The sequence below is a fragment of the Chelonoidis abingdonii genome, chromosome 6 (assembly GCF_003597395.2).
Source record: "Chelonoidis abingdonii isolate Lonesome George chromosome 6, CheloAbing_2.0, whole genome shotgun sequence".
Lineage (NCBI taxonomy): Eukaryota > Metazoa > Chordata > Testudines > Testudinidae > Chelonoidis > Chelonoidis abingdonii.
Window position 1 is genome coordinate 43,019,358 of NC_133774.1, and position 20,629 is coordinate 43,039,986.

Genomic DNA, 20,629 nt, shown 5'->3' on the forward strand with positions numbered 1-20,629 from the left:
GACCAAACCCAGCCCTCCCCATTACCCCAAGGGATGATGTCAAGGAGATCCTTGAAGAGATTTTCTCCTCCAGACACCCCTTGCACAGGTTTTACACTAGGAGAGCAATCTGGTCCTGTGCATGAATTTTTTTAGAAGTCTTAAACAAAGAAAATACTTGATCCAAACTTCATAAATGTATCTGCAGTAGCTTTCCTTTTCATTAATGTACTTCCTTAATCCCTTAGATTATCGTAGTTAATAATGAAATTCACAGGAGGAAAAAACAATTTAATTTTTTTCTGAAGCATATATTACAATTACTACTACAATAGATTTAAATATTTCAATTCCATGCATTTCCTGATCTCACATATATGGAAGAACTGTAGTGGTTTAAAGAGTTTACAGAAAAGAGAGCCAAGAAATGGATGCATGGATGTTCATGCTGACTACCAAACGTAAAACACATTCTGATAAAGCAAAGTAAATCCTTTATGAAATGTAAGTGATCAAAGGTCTGCTTTACGACAATGCAAACTTGAAAATGGATTTCATTTTATACTTGTGACAGATGCTTTCAACTTTCAGCTACAGATTACTTCATAAAAGAAGAAATAAAAGTAGTTCCGGATATTGATCTCATGCCAAATTGCTGGTCTCAGTCATTCAAAATGCCAACTAACTTTTCCTATAGGAAGAGACTATTTTTTACAGCTTGTAAAGCTCAAAATACAAATAAAACTAATAAAGTTATCCAAATGGTTACCCATAATACTTAAAACTTTCTTATATGTCTTAAGTGTCTAAGAACTACTTGTGACTTGGACTGCATACCCAAGCAAGGGATTAAGGGGGAGTAAGAACTCCATACTATACTCCTGCAGGATCCTGGACCTGTGAGGGGCAAGAAACGTGTTGAGTTTTGGCTCTCCCCACATCCCTAGCCAATGTCCCAACTAACACATATGAATGGGTGCCGGGATATTATAAATTTACTGCTATAGGTGTGGCGATGGTTTGAGTACATGTACTCAAACCCTATGGCCAGGACATAACATTTTTCCTCTGCTCTTTTTGAGGTTGGGGGCAGAAAAGATGGGGTCTGCCACAGCGCCTTAACCAGTTTTAACACCCCATCATGGACTGGTAGAGTAACCTTAGAAGGGGCTGCTGCACAAAGACTGTCTGTGGGCTCCATTAGCTCCTCCGCCTCTAGCCCCAAATTCGTGATGACCCATTTGGTGAGCTCGGAAACCATCCAGAGACAGTGGGTGGGAGAGACCCGTGACCACCTCATCTGGGAATGATGAGGAAGATGCCAACACTGCAGGAGGAGCTGGGTCCTCCTCCAACATCAGGGTTGCATCCACTGAGGCCACTGCTGGGGACTCGGTACCAGGGTCAGAGTCCGAGTCTGGGTCCCGTACCAGTCGGGGCTGCACTAGGACTTGCCTCTCAGATGCTGCCACAGATTCATAGATTCATAGACTCTAGGACTGGAAGGGACCTCGAGAGGTCATCGAGTCCAGTCCCCTGCCCTCATGGCAGGACCAAATACTGTCTAGACCATCCCTGATAGACATTTATCTAACCTACTCTTCAATATCTCCAGAGATGGAGATTCCACAACCTCACAGGGAGAAATGAGGACCTGGCATCAGAGGCAATCCCTATGGGTTCCAATACTGCCAATGCATCAGCCACTGCCTCGGTGGCCAAGCACCTGTGGCAGGCACAGCACTGAAGTCCGGTGCATAAGATGAGCAGTATCTCTTCGGCGGGAGGATGGATTCCTCTTCTGAGGATTCCTCTCTGAGAGATCAAAGTAGAGCCGTTGTCACATCCACCTGCTGGCTGTGATGCAGAACCAGGGAGAGATGCCGAGGAGTCGGGGACCAGTGACATGGCTCCAGTGAATGGTACCAAGAAGCTGGAGACCAGAGCCACAAAGCTAGCAACCAGAGCCACAAAGCTGGGGAGCGGGCCATGAAGCTGGGGACTGGTGTTGAGTTAGTGACCACTGCAGCAGGCCCATGGGGGGTTTCCCTCTGGAAGGAGCTGCCTTCAATTACTCCAAGGTCGGTGGATGGTCTCAGGGAGTGGGCGTTAGTAGGAGAGCCATAAGGTCCTTTGCTGCCTGAAAAGCCTCAGTGTTGAAGGGGCTCTCAAGCGCAGGGTGCCCTGACCACTCCGAGGAGAAGGTGGTGGGTCCCAGACTGGGCTCGGCGCCCTGGGTGGAGGCTTTGGGGAGGACAAGTTGCCTGGTACACATCTCACCTCATCAGTCACTCCCCGCTTATTCTTTTTCGGCGCAGGGGAGTGCCCTCTTTCAGCACACTGTTTCTTGTGCCACTTCCTTGGCACCGGAGATGGTGATTGGTGACAAGAAGGTCCCAGTATTGGAGGGCCCTCTGTATCAAGGCTGAAGTGCTTGGCACCAAATTGGAGCAGGACTGGCTCTGAGGCAGGTCAAAGTGCGCTTCCATTAATAGGGTCTTCAGACAAATGTCCCTGTCCTTTTGTGTGCGTGGCCTGAAGTCCCTGAAGATCCTGCACCTGTCTTTAATGTGAGCACATGCAGGTCGCTCACTGGCATGGGCTTATGGCAGGTGGCACAAGGTCTGAAACCCGGGGACTGGGGCATACCCCATCCCTAGGATGACATCCTGTGATAGGGACTGCTATTCAGTCTAACTAATTAACTAACTAAACTCCTAACTATACACAAGAACAACTGAGTGCAAAAAATCTGGGAGAACTTGCAAGTGCAAGAGAGAAAGCTGTTTCAGCAATCATCATGGGCTTAAGAAGGAACTGAGAGGGTACGGGGCTGGCAGAGCCCCTTACACTGGCGCATGAGCATGGGGCTCCAGGGAGCACTAAGGCCAGCCCTATGGAAAACCTCCTGGGGGAAAAATCTTCAGAAACTGTGCACGTGGGCACACCCATACCTAACATGGAATTGACATGAGCAAGCACTCCAAGAAGAGCCCCCTGAGCAAAGGGGAAGCAAAGAAAGAGTAAGTTTGAACACCATCTCTTGGTGCCTAAACACCAAATCCAGCCCTAAATTTATTAAAAATAAAAAGCCTGTGGTCAGCTCTGCACAGGTATGCATGAAAATTAAAGAAGCTTTTTGCCTCTCTTTTGTGCCTCTATGCAGAAGTCAAGAAAAATTATAGTCCTTTAGTTCAGGAGCACAAAGACTAAGAGTCTAAGACTGATGCCATAACCCTTTTCTTTCCCTTGAAAAGGCCAGCAAAGATGGCCCCACATTGGGGGAACATCTCCTGCACTCTTTTAAAGGACCTCACTGCTATGCTCTCAGAGGGAGTTTTGTGGTATCATGCCTCAAGGAACTCTGATTGGGCCACTGCACCTCTGCATTAACCCCTACTATAGGCTATGCCCTATCTTTGCAGATTCAAAGAAATTAACTTCTGCTTACCTAAATTTCCCCTGGATACAATACTTTCTACTGTGCATTCTAAAATGCTACATAGTGTTGCTGTATACTGGAAAACAGCTGCCAAGTGACTCACTGAAGTGGGTCTGTCATTCAGTGGGTGAAGTGATTCTTTTACATATACAATAAAACATGAACATATTTCTATGCATTTTCAGTATTTGAAAGGATGTGAAAAATCCAGAGAAACAAACGTATAGAAATGCTATTGCCTTTCCTGTGGATACTGGCAGTGCTGGGGGTGCATGTTGCAGAGCATATTGGTTGGTGACAAAAGGAGAAACACAGCATATTGCCTGGAAATATACTTCCTAAATAATAAGGACAGTAGTAGCTGGCAGCAGTACAGAAGTGTCTAGTTAAGAGAAGTGCTCAGGGCCTGCTCAATGTCCCCAGCCCAAAAAAGTATGTGCAACCACTTGAAAATGCGCAAAATATACCACACATGGCATTTTCTAGTTTTCCTGCAGTTTGTCTAAAACAGGGGTCAGCAACCTTTCACAAGTGATATGCCGAGTCTTCATTTATTCACTCTAATTTAAAGTTTTGTGTGCCAGTAATACATTTTAACATTTTTAGAAGCTCTCTTTCTATAAGTCTATAATATATAACTAAACTATTGTTGTATGTAAAGTACATAAGGTTTTTTAAATGTTTAAGAAGATTCATTTAAAACTAAATTAAAATGGAGAGCCCCCTGGACCAGTGGCCAGGACCTGGGCAGTGTGAGTGCCACTGAAAATCAGCGCGTGTACCACCTTCGGCACCCATGCCATAGGTTGCCTACCCAGGGTCTAAAATATAGATTATTCAATACTTGGATTACTCAGTATAAAACACTATGGGCTTGATTCTTTACTCATATATGTAGTGTTTACTCTCACACAAGGGGTCCACTTAACTCAGTAGGATTATTGTGTATATAGAGTTGAAGGATTAAGCTATATATAAAATTATTATTTATAGGGATTTCAATCACTTTAATATTACAAACTTTCCAAATTTCTAGGCATGATAAGATACTAATTGCAGGGGCCACATCCGTCTCAATGTCATTCCAGCACTTTATTGAAGAAGTAACAATACAGTTTGTGAATGGGAAAAGAGAAACTGACTCTAACTCAATAATAAGAACAAACTCTTTTTAAATCCTTTATGGCTGTAACAAGTTATTCTCTTATTTAAAGCACTTTGTTTTTTGCAACCCACGTTATATTTGTATTTACTTCTAAAAGACGAAAATAAAGTCCAGAGACGGAATACTATCAATGGGATGTGAAATTTCATGTTCTTATTCTTTTAAATAAACACTATCCCTTTAAGTGAATGAAGTTCCAAATGTTTCTCTGTTTAAAACATTTAAATTCTAGGGGCCAAATTCTGCCCTTTGGAGATATACACGTGCATCTCAATTTCCCCCTAGAACTCTCTTCTCCATAGGTTGTTGGATATGTGTTTTACTTGGTCTGCTGCCATACCAGGGAATAAAATTAATGGCTCTGGATCTTCCCTCCCAGCAGGAGAAAATTCATTCCCTGAACATTTTATTCAATCAGTCATATATGTTATTTGAAAAAACAGCTTTTCAGTACCTGGGTATAACAAGCTAATGGTCTCAGGCTATGAGTTTATACCTTACAGAAATTAGTGGGCTTGATTAAAGATCCTTTTGTTTTGTTGAGAGAGAGAGAGAGAATATAACTTTTATTTTGTTTATTCCCCTCACTCTGCGAGCGGTGATGCAAGCAGACCATTCAAGGGAGCAAGAGGACTCTTCATGCCCCCATACTTTTCTGCACAGGTGACTAGGTCAAGCAACACTTTTGCACCTAATTTATGCTGCTAAAGAATTAATCATGGGGGCGGGGGGCACAAAGAAGGGCTAAAAAATTTCCAGGAAGGTAAAGGTATGAATGGTTTCAATATCTTTTTTTTTTTTTTTTTTTTTTTTTTTTGGAGGGAGGGGACTTTCAGGCTCATCAGCGAAAGAGATTTTTTGAAACAGGGGAGGAAGTACGGCCAAAAGCTCAACTCAGGCTGAAAGTATTAACTCAATCTGCCATAGTAAAAATACTTTGTAGTATAGTATATTGGGTATTTTAGCCTCTAAAGTTTCATATTTGAAAGAGAAACTATGTAGAACATGGTTCTTAGAGCCTCAGATGTGAGATAGCAGCTGGGTCACGGGCAGACAAGAGGCTACCAGGAAGAAGATGCTGTATGTTTACGAAAATATGGGATCCAACTCATAGGAGGGAAAGAAACTGGATGGGTCTCTATGCTTTTTTGTTTTGCACAGAGATTCACAAAGCCTAGGCCCAGTACCACAGAGTTGACCTACCAAGATGGAGATCATCTTGCTAAAATAGGATGATACCATTTGTGACACCAACGTTTTATTCAAGTCTAATGACTGTAGTTTGTCCTCAAAAGGCACACACACTGCTCTTGTGCACATTCAGAGATAAAATATTGACCTATACAAGTTTCCACACTATTTCTAATGTTCTTTTGTCAATAAAAAGAAAATTGCTATAAGGCTCCATTTGGGTTTGCTAAAGTCAGAGTCACTTTATGGGAAGGAGGAGATTGATTATCCAAACAATACTACAGTATTAATCAACAGTAGACTTTCTAGAGAAAACTATCAGCTCAGTATCCTAACATTATTAATATTTCTTTTAAAATAATTCACTGCAACAATTACAGGATAAAATATTAGGATTTGGTATAGTCTCATACTAAAAACGACTAAGTGAACCATCCAATAAGGGACTGCGGTAGAGAAAACAGCCTTCATTTGTTTAACATTTTAGTTCAACCACAGACTTATCCTGTGCACAAAACCAACACAAACAAAATAACTTCAGAGTTTTCAAGTAAAGAGATAAAAGCAAGTAAATGTTGAATAATGGGCACAATTCCTTTATCAAATATTCCCACTGAGTTTAAGTGAAACATGTTACGTAGGTTCAACCACTATTCTGAGACTCTGCAATAAGTGTACAGTATTAGCTACCTGCACTTAGCTACCATGACATTTATTTGAAAGAAAATAATCTGCTAAGCTATTTCAAAAAAAAAAAAAATCTTCAAACAGGGCTTCACGCCTTGTGTCCTCAGAGTCTCCACAACAGTGTTGAGGGGGTACAGTTTTTGCTGCCAGGAAATACTCTTGCTGATCAGCATTCCTTTCTGGCTATAGCATAAACACTAGCATCACTGATAGAAGCATGCCATGTCCCCAACACTGCCTACAGTAAGCAGACCATGCAAATCACTTTTATCAATCTTTTTTTAATTGCTGTGAGAGAGGAAAAGGGAGGAGAGGATGCCTTACAGTCTCTCCTTTTCTATACCAGCTTGGTGCCATACTCCAGGAGGGGGCTGATGTAACTGAGGACTTAAGCCTAATGTTTCAGCCTTAGCACTGTTTACTAAAATAAATCAGCATAAGTCAGGGATTTCAGGGTGAGCAAGGTCAAGTCCTTAATGTTATTGAGTGTAGATTTTGTGTGAGAATTTCATTTTTATAGTTTATTTAGATAGTTATAATCATTGAATGAAAAGAAGCACTCCCTCATGAAAGTATATAAAAACACTGGCTTTGAGAATATTTGTTTATGCAACAGATAGAGACATATATATGTATATATAAACAGGACTACTCACATGTATAAAATTAAGCCTGCATATTAAGCATGTCTTTGTAGAATCAGTGCCTTAAAATGGAACATTATTAGGTTCTAAATTTGTACTTTATTTAAGGATGTTTTCAAAGTGATTTTTACCCATTAGACCAAAGCAGTTCTTTCAAGGATATTGGAATGTATTCTGTCAGTCTAGCTACTACATGTGCTCGTTAATTGCACGTATTAAAGGTAATTTATGAAATATTGATGAAAAACACATTTTGCACTCAAAATGGTTACATACAAGAATCCAGTACCTCTAGTATATTCTTTCATCGCTGTGCTACTGTAATTCAAAAACAGATGAAAGAATTTTTTCAAAAATATCATAGCTTTTATGCTCAAATTCCAACCAGGAGTGACTTTTGTCTTATAAATATTGAAGGCATTATTCTACACTGATTCCATACCTAAAACCTCCATTAAAGTTTGACATGTTGCATGAGTATAGAATATGCCCCTTGAAAAGGGTATTTATAATAGAAACATTAACAATCCTTAGCTATATAGATCAATACTAGCATCACTGTTTTAATAGTTAGAAAAAAATAGAAAACTGTCCCAAGAAACAGGTGCACACGAAATGCTATTTTAAGACAATCTATTTGTAGGGTACAATATTTGTTTACCTGTAACTACACAGAGAAAACAGTATTTAACAGGACTGAAAGATGATAGATTTAGCAGTGTTGAACCTGCTCATAGAAATGGTAATATGTACAGCAAGACACCTTTACACATATGTAACCTCGGTATGAACACTAGAAATTTCACTTTCTTTTTTCTTTAAGTTAGATAGCACAGCAACAAATGCACAGCCAGATTTTCAGCTGGTGTAAATCTGCATAGCTCCATGGACATCAGTGAAGTGACACTGATTTACACCAAGGATTTGGCAATAATGTTTTACACTGAAAACATTATACAGTAGTAACAAAACAATTTTTTTCTCCTGCTTGTTGATCTTTTTCCCCAGAGTTTTTAGAATTTTTGTTCAACTATAAAAGTTTGAAACCATCAAGAAAATTCATCAGATCTACTTCAAGATTTTTTATGGGAGCAGTTATAAGAAGCACAGTTACTGAAGTTATTGAAATTGTAAGTACTGTAAATTCTTAGACATTTTATTTCCAATTTTTTAAAATCTATGTTTTAATGGTCTGATATATTCTCAAAGACAAGGAACATACTATCTTTTTACCCTCACAAGATTACCTACCCCTTAAATTACTAAAAATATAGGTTTTATACGTAAGTAAATACAAGAAAACCATAGAAAGAAGATAAAATAAATACAAGACCTACAATAAACCATACCTAGTAATAAGAACCGCATTATCGTGGTGAGCAATCCCATTTTCTGGAATGGTGTTTCCATCGCTTTGGTGGGAGAGAATGGATTTCTGCCACTTACAGAAGCTATCGAGGGACTTGTCTGCATGGTGGTTTATCTCCAAGTTTGGCTGCAATACAACATGCATACCAGAAATGTTCCAAACAAATTACTAAGGTCAGTTGTTAAAGCCTTTTGAAGACTAAAATGGGACTATAATTAGAAGCAGTGGTTTCTAGGAATAACTCTTCTTGCCAATTTTTATCTCTAAAATCTGACCCAGAGTTCAGTTAGTGTATTACTGAACAGGCATTCTTTCACTTCCAGCTTTAATAATGATTATGTCAATATAAAAATTTTAGATTATGAAAATATAGACAGAAATAAAATTGTAATTGTAAGTCTCTGCCACTGAAATCTCCAAAAGTAAGTTAAAGATATCTGTTACATTAGGTAAATATTAAGACAATAAATGAGGCATAATCCTTGAAACTATTTCCATCTTCCTTAAAAATAGCGAAAGATTACAGATGAGGTTTTATACTCAAATATAGCCTTTCTAAACAATAATTAGGTGGATTCTATAATGGTACAGAGTGAAGTATGCTGTAGTTTATTGGTCTGAAGTCTAATGTAATTGCAGCTCAGTCTTACCTGATCTTCAGTGAGAACAATTAAACGAGTCACTATAATATTCACAACGTTTCCTAGACTGGAATCACGATAAAGTTTGGCAACCTGACCTCCAGAAAAGAAGAAAAGACACAAAGTCAGACAAGAAATACCATTAATTTGACATATGCTTAAAAATTAGTCTGTTGTCTCTTACTAAATATAATTTCATAATTTCATAATTTGAACAAGCATCTAAAGAACTATTTGAATAAGCATCTAAAGAACTATTTCTAAGTCAGCCTTAAACCTATTCAGTAAGATAAATCAATATTCCCTACACTATTTTCACTGCAAACACTTTATAGAATAAATTTGTTTCACAACTGAATAACTCATGACAAGAGATGTTCAGAGTGCTAGCTAAAGAAAAGAACCAACCAAAAGTGTAATCGCTATAACTGGCAATTAGAGGGTCAATGTAAAATGAAACCCAAAGGCATTGAAACATGATTTAACAGTGATCATAATATTCTTCCTGACGAAGAAAAGACAATAGTATTGAACATCTTATTTATATTCTAATACTAACATTTTCTATATATCACCTTTTGCAGGCTGATACATATTTTAAAGAATTGTTTATTTCAAATCAGAAAACCATATTGCATAATTGCCTATCCTATGAAAAGTGTTAATTATATTCATATATAGAGGGGTCAAACTTACAATATTCATTACACTCAAAATGTAATGTTCAATGTCTTTGCGACCATGGTATCCCACCATCATTTTGTCTGCTACTACCAGTGTCTCCACAAAGCGTTCAATGCTTACTGATCTCTTCTGTCGACGATGACTACTTAGAGTGTTATTAATTGGAAGTGAAGTTGGAAAAGCAGATGTATCATTCATCCACCAAGGTTTACTACTTCTTGTGAGGTCTTCTAGGAATCAAAATAATTAACCACTTCAGATTCGTCACTAGTTAAACAATGTTCAAATACAGCTGTTTTAAGTTGATATTATCTTAAAGCTTCTTAAATAAAGAGAGTTTCTTGAAGGCAAGAAGAAATTAAATCTTTTCTATAAATATGTAGTATATTTTACACGTTCATTAGCAAATATTTTTGCAGATTGAAAAGGAGCTAGATTTAATACAGAGAAATATTTTTTTAAAATAAATATAAAGCAAGTTCTCTTGCTTTCATACATTGTTTCATACAGCTGCTGCTAACAATATCAGCTTGTTCTCTTAAAAGGCCTGATCCTGCAAAACTCTTATTTATATTCCCAGATACAAATTACATTTGTATAACATGGAATTAAGGATTAATACATTTCAGTATTTAAATGGTAAAAACACTACAGGGATCTTGTAATTATCCCAAAAATCAGCACTACATGCCTAGGAAATTCAGAGTTAAGGTTTAAAGTTTAAAGAAATCCAAACATATTAAGGCATGGTAATACACAGTTAAGGCATTCAAAAAAACTTAATTTTGCCCTGTAATAACATCATGCAATAACTGTACAATTAAGCTTAGTGCGTAATAGAGTCTGCTCTGACAGATTAAACTGATGTTTTAAAACATATTAAATAGTTTTCATTTTCAGGTGGGAGTTAATAACGGTCTGACTACATATCTTAATGAGCCTATTTTTTAATTAATTTTAACAATAAAATAAACTAAGGGCTAGATCCACAAAGGGATTCAGGTGACTAACTGGCATGCGAGGTGCCTCAGTCCAAAATTTAGATCTTCAAACACCAGCTCAGCTGCCATATAACCCTGCAGACACCCAGGTTTCTGCTAGTAAAGTCCCCAAGGTACCTAAATTTCTGCTGCCAGGCATATGCATAGCCACGTAAGTCCTAAGGCCCAAGCACATAGCTCATGCCCAAACTCCAGTGGGACCTTCAAGATAGGCACTGCCCCACCTAACTCACCTGTGGAGCCCAATTGGTAAGTATGGTCAGAGCACAGCCACTGAATCAGAGCTTGGTCAAAACAGAGGGAGGAGGCACTAGCAGTACCCCTACCAATGGTAGCCCAGTGGCTACAGCACTCATCCAAGATACAAGAGAATCATGTTCAAATCCCTTTTCTGGCTACAATGGCATAGGAATTTGAACTCCAGTCTACTTCTCTCATCTGAATGCCCTAGTTACTGACTTATGTGGTACTCTGGGGTGGGTTTTCCTCAGTTTCTCCCACTGAAGTTATTCCATTCTGTATAAATAATAAAATAGTCATTGAAACAGGGACTTGCATTTGGATCTTCCAAATTCCAGGTGGGCACCCAAACTCCTGGGCTATCGAGTCATTTTCTCTCGCTTTCTCTGAATGAATATTTAAGTATGTCATCCTCAACTATGGAACAGCGACTGGCACGTCACATCCGTATTGAACAGTGCTTATTTTAAAAAGTAGTCCTGTGGGTTTGGGCTCAATTTAATAAAGTAAGCATATGCTTAACTTTAAGCACATGCTTGAGTCTATTCTTCAGTTACTTCAGATCACTGGGTTTATTGATATCATTGTGACAAGTCTTAGGCACGGTTATAGTCATTTGTTAAAAAATCAGCTTCAGGTATTAAAGACGGCTGAAGTTTCTATAACCAAAAAAAGCATTTTCCTGTATTTCAATCACTGTTCAAGGAAATTAAAGTTTGTTTTAATTGATCAAATATTTTAGTCTTACTGAAGCAGTGATTTAGGAATGTCTGGAATCTTGTCTGATATATTTTGTAATAAGATGGAAAAAAAAAATCTTTGTTTGGCCATATTCAAGTTGCACAAATTCATCAGTTTGAGGATTTTTGGTGCTTCTATAACATAAAAATTATTTTATAAACATGAAATGTAGACTAGGAATTTTTTTCTTTTTCATAAAAAAAGATAAATAATTTGAAAATCATCTAGTGTGCACTTGTAAAAACCTTTTAACGCAGGGTTTCTCAAACAACGGTCGCTACTTCTGTAGGGAAAGTCCCTGGCGGGCTGTGCTAGTGTGTTTACCTGTCCTGTCCGCAGGTTCGGCCGATCACAGCTCCCACTGGCTGCGGATCACTGCTCCAGGCCAGTAGGAGCTGCTGGAAGTGTTACGGCCCACCAGGGGCTTTCCCTACAGAAGAGGCAACCCCTGTTTGAGAAACCCTAAAGAGTAAATAACAAACAAAGTATATATATTGTGACAGGGCTTCCTCTCTCCCTCAGTGGGTCCTGCGCTTCCATTTAGTGGTGGGCTGAGGTATTCTTTTCCCTCAGGATTTTTCTCATGCCCCTGGGTTTACTGTCCACACCCTGCCAGAGTAGGATTCCTCCCAGCCTCCCTGACAGGCAGGGTTGCCAACTGTTTAATGGCACTGTGATTGTGCACTCCACATGTTTTATAAAAATATGCTTATGAATGTGAATATAATGTAACTGGAATTTTTTATGCAAAAAGTCTCTTGTAAGGTATCATTACAAAGGTTATAATCTACTGAATATATTCCTCCTATTTGTATGTATGTATCATTCTTGTATCTGAAGCTAGAAATAGGAAGTATAACTCTGAGGTCCTATTGTAATTATAAAAAGTGTGGGCCATTAGTGGTGGCTTAGAATTTTGATGGCTCCCATTGACTAGGACAATTGGTTGTGAATGGGTTGATTTACCTGAAAGCCTTCCTGTGTACATGTGGGCCAGCCCATGAGTAATGAAAAATGAGGTCTCCAGGATATGTGACCATGTCACATGATACTGGAATCCATCTTAAATTTGGTACTTTTCCATTTAGAAGGGAGGGTGGGGATCCAAAGAGAAAAAAGATTCCTGCTTTGTGCCAAAGCTATGAAAGCGGGTGGAACAGAACAAAGGAGGCTGCCACTCATGAGAACACTCTTGCTTTCCACTTAAGATGTCTGCTGAAACTAACAAGGGCTCTGGGAAGGACTTTGGGTGCAGAAGGGGGATCAGGGCTCTGGGAGGGAGTTTGGGTGCAGGCTGCAGGCTGGAGTTTGGGGCACAGGAAGGTTTGAAGGGGGCAGAGCTTACCTCGGGTGGCTCCTGAAAGCGACCAGCACATCTCTCTAGCAGCAATTCCTAGGCGGGGGGGCTGGGAGCTCCGTGCACTGCCCCGGCCCACGGGCATCACCCCCGCAGTTCCCAGTGGCTGCAGTTCCTGGCCAATGGGAGCTGTGGAGCCAGTACTCAGGGCACGGGCAGTGCACAGAGTCCCTGTGGCCACCTCTATGTCTAGGAGCTGGAGGGACATGCTGGCAGCTTCCCCGGAGCCAAACAGAGCTGGAAACCTGCCTGCCCTGCAACAACTAGACTTTTAATGCCCCAGACTGCACTGCTGACCAGAGCCACCAGGGTCCCTTTTTGGCCAGATTTAGGCCAGGTGTTCCAGTCAAAAACCAGACACCTGACAACCCTACTTGACACGTGTACACTTCCCTCACAACCACTGACTCATTACAAACAAGAGAACTGCATCATGCCAATTAGCTGGAGAAGAAGATCAATGATTGGCTAAGTAAATCTTGATGGTACAAAAGCACTAATGAAGAGTGATATGAGTTATTGACCTGGTCCTGTCTATTAATCTAGAATAGATCATTCTAACCTAATGTAACCTATGCATAAAACTAATGACTTTTGACTCTATGTAAAGTTTGAAGAATCTGTATTATTCTGTTATTAATATCATTTGGGAAACAAAAAGGTCTGACAAGTACTAAATTTCTAAAAGAACAAATTTAAAATTAATTCTAACTCAAATTAACAAATGTTATTGTAAATCCTTAGCATTTCAGTGCACAAAGAGTATGTACTGTCAGTTTGGGAAGAATATTCTGCATTCTTCATACATAATGTAGATGTTAAATACCTGACTAAGTGCAAAACTTGACTAAACCTAATCGGTGGATTCATGATCTCCACAACATCTCCATAATAAAGGGCCAAATCTTGTTCACATTGAAATTGATGCGAGTTTTACTGTTGATTTCAGTGATAGCAGGAGCAGGCCCCAAAAATCACAAAAGTTCCATTTACTGAATGATATATTAGATTATTTTTTATAGAATGATGCAGCAGAGTATAAGCATTCATAAGCAAGTGTTGCTATTCAATTGAATAACACATGAGAAAGCATAAAGATTCTTTAAAAAAAATAATGTCCATAGATACCACTTTTTCCCTAACTTTGACAAATAATTTAATAATGCTAATATTGTTTTAAATGTGCAAGATAAGGACATATGAATGTGAGTTTCCCCCTCCCCTTCATTTCAGGCTAGACTATGTATATGCAATCTGTTCTGGGTATGGGGATGCACATAGTTGTGCCATCCCAGGATTATATACTTGTCAATTTTCAAGTTTCAAAACTTCAATTGTTTTTACAATCCGTGGATTCAATTCAAAAGTTTTGTTTTGTTTTTGCATGAGAAAAGTGTACTCTTTTTCACTCTCTTATAACTCTAAAATTGCTGAAAGAATTTTGCTAAATTCTCAAAAAAAACCACAATAATTCACCTTCAAACAAAAATCTAATATAGAACATTTCAGCTAAAGGGGTATGCATATTTAAAAATTATGAGTATGCAAAAATAGCAGATTACAATGAAATCTGTTTTGCAACGTTAACAATACAGCATGCACTACTAGGCATCTGCTAAAAAAACCATTTCAAAAATCATTTCAACAAACTATGCAGCCAAGTGAAAGTAAATTTGCAATATGATCTTTGGTGCAAGGCTATATCATGGAAGACTTCAGCATGCTGTCTATAGAACTCTTACGTTAAGCTTGATTATAAACTGAGCCAAATTCTGCTCTGGCATAATGCAATTTCACCTGTTTACCAATGCTTAACGTGGTCCTGCATTTGGAAAATGTTAGTTATATATATGAAAGAGCAATACAAATAGATAGAAAAATTGAGATAACTCTAAGGTCTTGATCCTGCTAGATGTTCAGCACTCCTGCAAAAAGCTGAGTGCCCTCAACTCCTGGTGAAGTCAATGCAACTGAGAGTGCTCAGAATTTCACAGGATGAAGCCCTTAATAATTTTAGCTGTGTATTCAGGAGTATACAGGGGGGCCTGATTCAACCCTAAGTCAGTGGGTGCTTTGCCACTGTCTTCAATTGAGTAGGACAAGGCCCATAATGAGGAGTGAGGAACTGAATCAGTTTGGTTGGGACAGGATGTTTAAGAGATGAAATAGTATTATTCTTAACTCCTTTTTCCTGAAAAATAAAATAAATCTCATTTATGCTGCTCTAATTTTTGATATCATGACCTTTATTCTGGATTTGCTCTAGTGTAATTTAGAGCAGAAAAGTGGTCCTATTGTATATTGGCTTTGTTCATGAAACACTATTCTCACAACCAAACTCAGTTAATGTTGTGAGTGTATACACTTTAAAATGAAAGGTTTATCAAACATTATAGTTAAAAAAACCAAAACTCTAAATATTCGTTAGAAACATGAATGAGACTTTTCTTTCTTAACTCTACCCTAAATCCTTGTCTACACCACATCTAGGGGCCAGAGACAGAAATCTTGATGTTTTCCTTATATTTTTCTTTTCAATGTAAGTCACAAACCCCTGATGATCCACCACCCATATTGCATGTGATCCACCAGTTACTCACTGAACAAAGACCAAACGGTTACTTACCTTACAATAATTGCTCTTCTTTGAGAGGTGCTGTGCGCATACACATTCCACTGTAAATGTGCGTGCACTCAGTGCACTTGAGTCCGAGACTTTTGCCAACATTACCACTAGGTGGTGCACGTGCCATGTGCTCTCAGGCGAGGGCATAAAAAGAATGTGTCCACTGCCCATCTCTCCAGTCTTTTGCACCACAGTAAGTAATGTCCAAAGTAGCGGGGAAGGTGCGAGGGCAGCAGAATGTATATATGCACAACACATTTTGACAAACTTACTGTCAGAGTAAGTAATGGTTTTTTCTCCTGCAAGTGATTGTGCACATATACATTCCACTGTAGATGATTCATCAGAACTTCCCTTACAGGTGGAGGGATTTCGGATCATCTGAACAGAGACTGTAACATTGACTTGGCATCATCACAAGAGGCTTGAGCGATGGCATAATGAGTTGGAAAAGTATGCACAGATGACTATGTTATTGAAACATTACTTGGAATAGCTAATGTGAAGAGCATAAGAATGGCCATATTGGATCAGACCAATGGTTCATCTAACCCAGTATCCTTTCTACTGACAGTGGCCAATGCCAGATGCTTCAGAGGAAATTAACAGAACAGGGCAATTATCTAGTGATCCACTGTCATCCAGAACCAGCATCTGGAAGTCACAAGTTTAGGGATACCCTGAGCATGGTTTGAGCCATTATATCTAATGGAGAAAAGACTTTAGCAACATCAGAACAGATTTTATTAGTTAGAGTTCCAACGTGAAATTCCCTGAGATGACACTGACTAATCTTTAATCCTTTCAGCATAGTTTATAAACAGCCTGGAAGAAGACCGGAAGGCCTAGTGTGGTCCTAGTAAAAGCCAGGGCTCTACAAAGATACAAGGTATGGAATGCTTCCTCAGCCTTAAACAAATAGGGCTTGGGGGAAAACACCACACAATTAATTGTTTGATTTAGAGGAAGACTGATACTACCGTAGGCATAAACTTAGGATGTGGCTGTGACGGGTTGGATCACAGAAGCCCCCTTGGGAGCTGCCACCTGATGTGCCAAGACTACCTCTGCCCCTGATGTACCAAGACTACCTCTGCTTTCCCTGCCAGGTTGGGACCCCAGCATCCTGTTTTGCTGAGCCAGACACTCCCATATGCTCCAACAAAGACCCAAGGTCTGAATTACTTGCCCTAAAGCTGCAGGTTTACCTGAAAGCAGCTCACAGAAGTGTTCCTGTCTTTAACACTCAGATGCCCAACTCCCAGTGGGGTCTAAACCCAAATAAATCCGTTTTACCCTGTATAAAGCTTACACAGGGTAACCTCATAGATTGTTCACCCTCTATAACACTGATTGAGAGATATGCACGGCTGTTTGCTCCCCCAGGTATTAATACATATTCTGGGTCAATTAATAAGTAAAAAGTGGTTTTATTAAATACAGAAAGCAGAATTTAAGTGGTTCCAAGTCATAACAGACAGAACAAAGTAAGTCACCAAGCAAAATAAAATAAAACACACAAATCTATGTCTAATCAAATTGAATACAGATAATCTCACCCTCAGAGATGCTTCAGCAAGTTTTTTCCTCAGACTGGACACCTTCCAGGCCTGGGAACAACTCTTACCCCTGGTACAGCTCTTGTTCCAGCTCAGGCAGTAGCTAAGGGATTCTTCATGATGGCTCCTCCCTTTTTCTTCTGTTCCACCCCTTTATATATCTTTTGCATAAGGCGGGAATCCTTTGTCCCTCTCTGGGTTCCCACCCCCTCCTTCTCAATGGAAAGACACCAGGTTAAAGATGGATTCCAGTTCAGGTGACATGATCACATGTCACTGCAAGACTTCATTGCCCACTTGCCAGCACACACGTATACAGGAAGACTTACAGGTAAAACACACCCATCTGCAGATAATTGTCCTGGTTAATGGGAGTCACCAAGATTCCAAACCAGCATGAAAGGCCCATACTTTGCATAACTACAATAGGCCTCAGAGTTATATTTCATATTTCCAGTTTCAAGAATGGTACATTTATACAAATAGGATAATCACACTCAGTAGATTATAAGCTTTGTAATGATACCTTACAAGAGACTTTTCGCATGAAGATATTCCAGTTACATTATATTCACTCATTAGCATATTTTTATAAAACCATATACACTGCAACGTCACAGTGGCATAGGGGATACTTTGTCCTTATAAAAGACCATGAAAGAAGGATCAGCCAAGAGTTCTGAAACCCTCCTTGCAGAAGTGATTGCCACCAAACATGCCATCTTCATGGATGATACAGGTAATGAAGATGTAGCTGTAAGATCAAAGGGTGGTCATATCAGTTTGGAGAGAACCAGATTTAAATCTAATGCAGGCACAGGAGCAGACAAAGGAGGCTAAACATCAATGAGACCCTTCAAAAAAAAAAACAAAAACAAGAGGATGAGAGAAACTGGAAAATCTGTCTAGTGGTGGATGTAATGCAGAAATAGAGGCTATATGAACGCCTACAGAAGGATTTGAAAGACCTAACAGTTTCAGGTGCAGAAGATAGTCCAGCACATGTGAAATCCCTGTGTGAAGGAGCGATAAACTGTGAGACTGCACACAAATGGAAAACTTCTTCCATTTTCTGCGTATATGGCTCTACTAGACTCATTTCTGCTGCCTACTGTACAGTGACCAGCATAGGCGTGCGCTCGGGGTGTGCCGGGTGTGCCCAGGCACACCCTAATGCAGAGGTGGGAAAATGGCCCCACTCTCCTGGTGCGGCAAGCCATGGGGTCCGTGTTCCCAGGCAGGAGTGTCCGGCAGAGCGCAAGTCACTAGCCCCTCCCCCGCCTTCCCCCTTCCACTGGAGCCATGCTGCCGTGCGCACAGCGCTCTGGGTATCGGGACTGCACGCTCCTGCAGAGCAGTGTTTGGCTCCGTGGGGAGGCAGACATGCTCCCCACTCATCCAGAACCATGCCACTGCTGCGTGCACAGCATTCCGAGGGGCGGGGCTGCCCGCTTCCACAGGGCAGCGTGTCTGGCTCTGCATGGAGCAGAACATGCTGCTAGGAGCCTCATGGTAATGGGTCCGGGCTGGGAGGGTTGGATAAGGGATGGGGGCAGTCAGAGGACAAGGAACAGGGTGGGTTGGATAAGGGGTGGGATCCCGAGGGTGGATGGTGTTAGGGGCTGGGGGGGGTCTTGGAGTGTATAATCAGGGAGCGTGGGGGGCGTGGATGGGGCTTTGAGTGTCCCGTGGCTGTCCAGGGGACCAGGGGATCGATAGAAGTCAGGGCACTCTCAGGGGACAGGGGGCAGGAGGGCCCTTGTGGGCGGTCTCTGGAAGGGATGGTTCAGGGCAAGGAGCTGGGGTGGGTGGATGAGGTTGGGAGTTCTTGAGGAGGCCTGTCAGGAGGCAGGAGTTGTTGGAGATGGGTTGAGGGCAGGCAGGGAGCAGTGGTGTTGTATGGGTCGGAGAGTTCTGGGGGTCTCGTTCGGTTGCGCAGGGAGCGGTTGTTAGGATGGGAGTCCGCGTGGGGTCTGGCTGGGTGTGGGGGTCGTGGATAAGGGTCGGGTGTGGGTGTCAAGGGGACAGGCTAGTGGGGCAGAGTCCTTAGGGGGGCGTCAGGGAGACAAGGAAACAGGTGTATGCTAGACTAGGGGTGGGGTCATGGGTGGCGTTTAGGGGCAGGGGTCCCAGGAGGTGGGTAGTCAGGGACAAGGGAGTGGGGGGGGGGTTGGGAATTCTGAGGGGGGCAGTCAGGGTGCAGGAAGTAGGAGGGAGTGGATGGGGCAGGGCGGAGCTAGGGAAGGGTTACCTGGGTGCACATCCTAATTAAATGTGCTGCGCACGCCTATGGTGACCAGACATCCCAATATTATTGGGACAGTCAAGATTTTAGGGGACTTGTCCCATCTCCCGACCTTACAGCGGTCGGGATGCCCTTTTGTCCTGATATTGGGGATCATCTAGACCGCACCCGCCGCTCATCGCTTCCTGGGGCAGCTCCCGGTGCCCACCCGCCGGCAGGAGTGCCACATGCTGCAGGGGCGGGGCTTGCAGGTACCGGGAGCGGGCAGAGAGACCTCCGCCCCCACTATATCAGCAAACGTTTCTACAGTAGACCTGGTCCTGGGATTTGGAAGTGGAGAAAGGCTGAAAAAAAGAGTTCTTGTCAGAGGTCCTGAGGAAGTTTGGGGGTTTGACAATTGGGGGTCAAAGGTTTAATAATTGTCATGGAACGCGTTGGTAGGATTTTGATAGCTGAGATGAAGATGTCAAAAAAGATGTGGCAGCTGACAGAAGAGGTTTGACAGTTGTGAGCAGGAGGAGGAGTGAAGTGGGCAGGGTGGAAGACCCATACATCTGGGAGAAATGTGGAGAGTATGTCAGGGAAGGAACTTGGAACAAGGAGGTTCCAAGGCAGTGAGGGGGAAGTAGAGACGAATCTGTTGCAGCTGATGGTTTGCATGGGGGGAGGGAGTATGAATGGGAGGGGCCTGAGGGTGAGAAGGATTTGAAAGCTGTGGGTAGTATATGGTCACTTTTAAGAGAGTGCAGGGACACACTTTATAGGACTGCAAGCTCTCATTGTATACATTTGATGAACTGTGTGTGTGATGATCACCTCTTAGAATATGCCCACACCAAACTGGTCATCTCACCTCCCCTCGGTTGTCACAGATGACTATTGGGGGAATAGTTAATTTATCTTTCTCCCCATGTAGTGTCCTCAGGAGGGGCTAATATGTCTTCCCTGCTCTGGGGCTGTGATAAGTGAAGATGGGGGGGAGCTCCTTTTTATGGACACCCAGTCAGCCAGTAGCTATAAAATCCCTCTTAGCAGCTGTTCCCTAATTGCTGTACCTA

The 20,629-nt window shown here is 41.2% G+C and overlaps 1 protein-coding gene across 1 annotated transcript in view; it reads right to left on the bottom strand.

Annotated features, from left to right (window-relative positions):
* The window catches only part of ADAMTS6 (ADAM metallopeptidase with thrombospondin type 1 motif 6), a 319,586-nt gene that overhangs the window by 275,211 nt on the left and 23,746 nt on the right, over positions 1-20,629 (bottom strand). The window contains exons 5-7 of the mRNA XM_075066981.1: positions 9,815-10,032; positions 9,128-9,211; positions 8,458-8,603 (exon numbers count right to left, since the gene is read on the bottom strand). Of these exons, the coding sequence (XP_074923082.1) occupies positions 8,458-8,603; positions 9,128-9,211; positions 9,815-10,032 (448 nt within the window). The remainder of the gene's footprint in view (positions 1-8,457; positions 8,604-9,127; positions 9,212-9,814; positions 10,033-20,629) is intronic.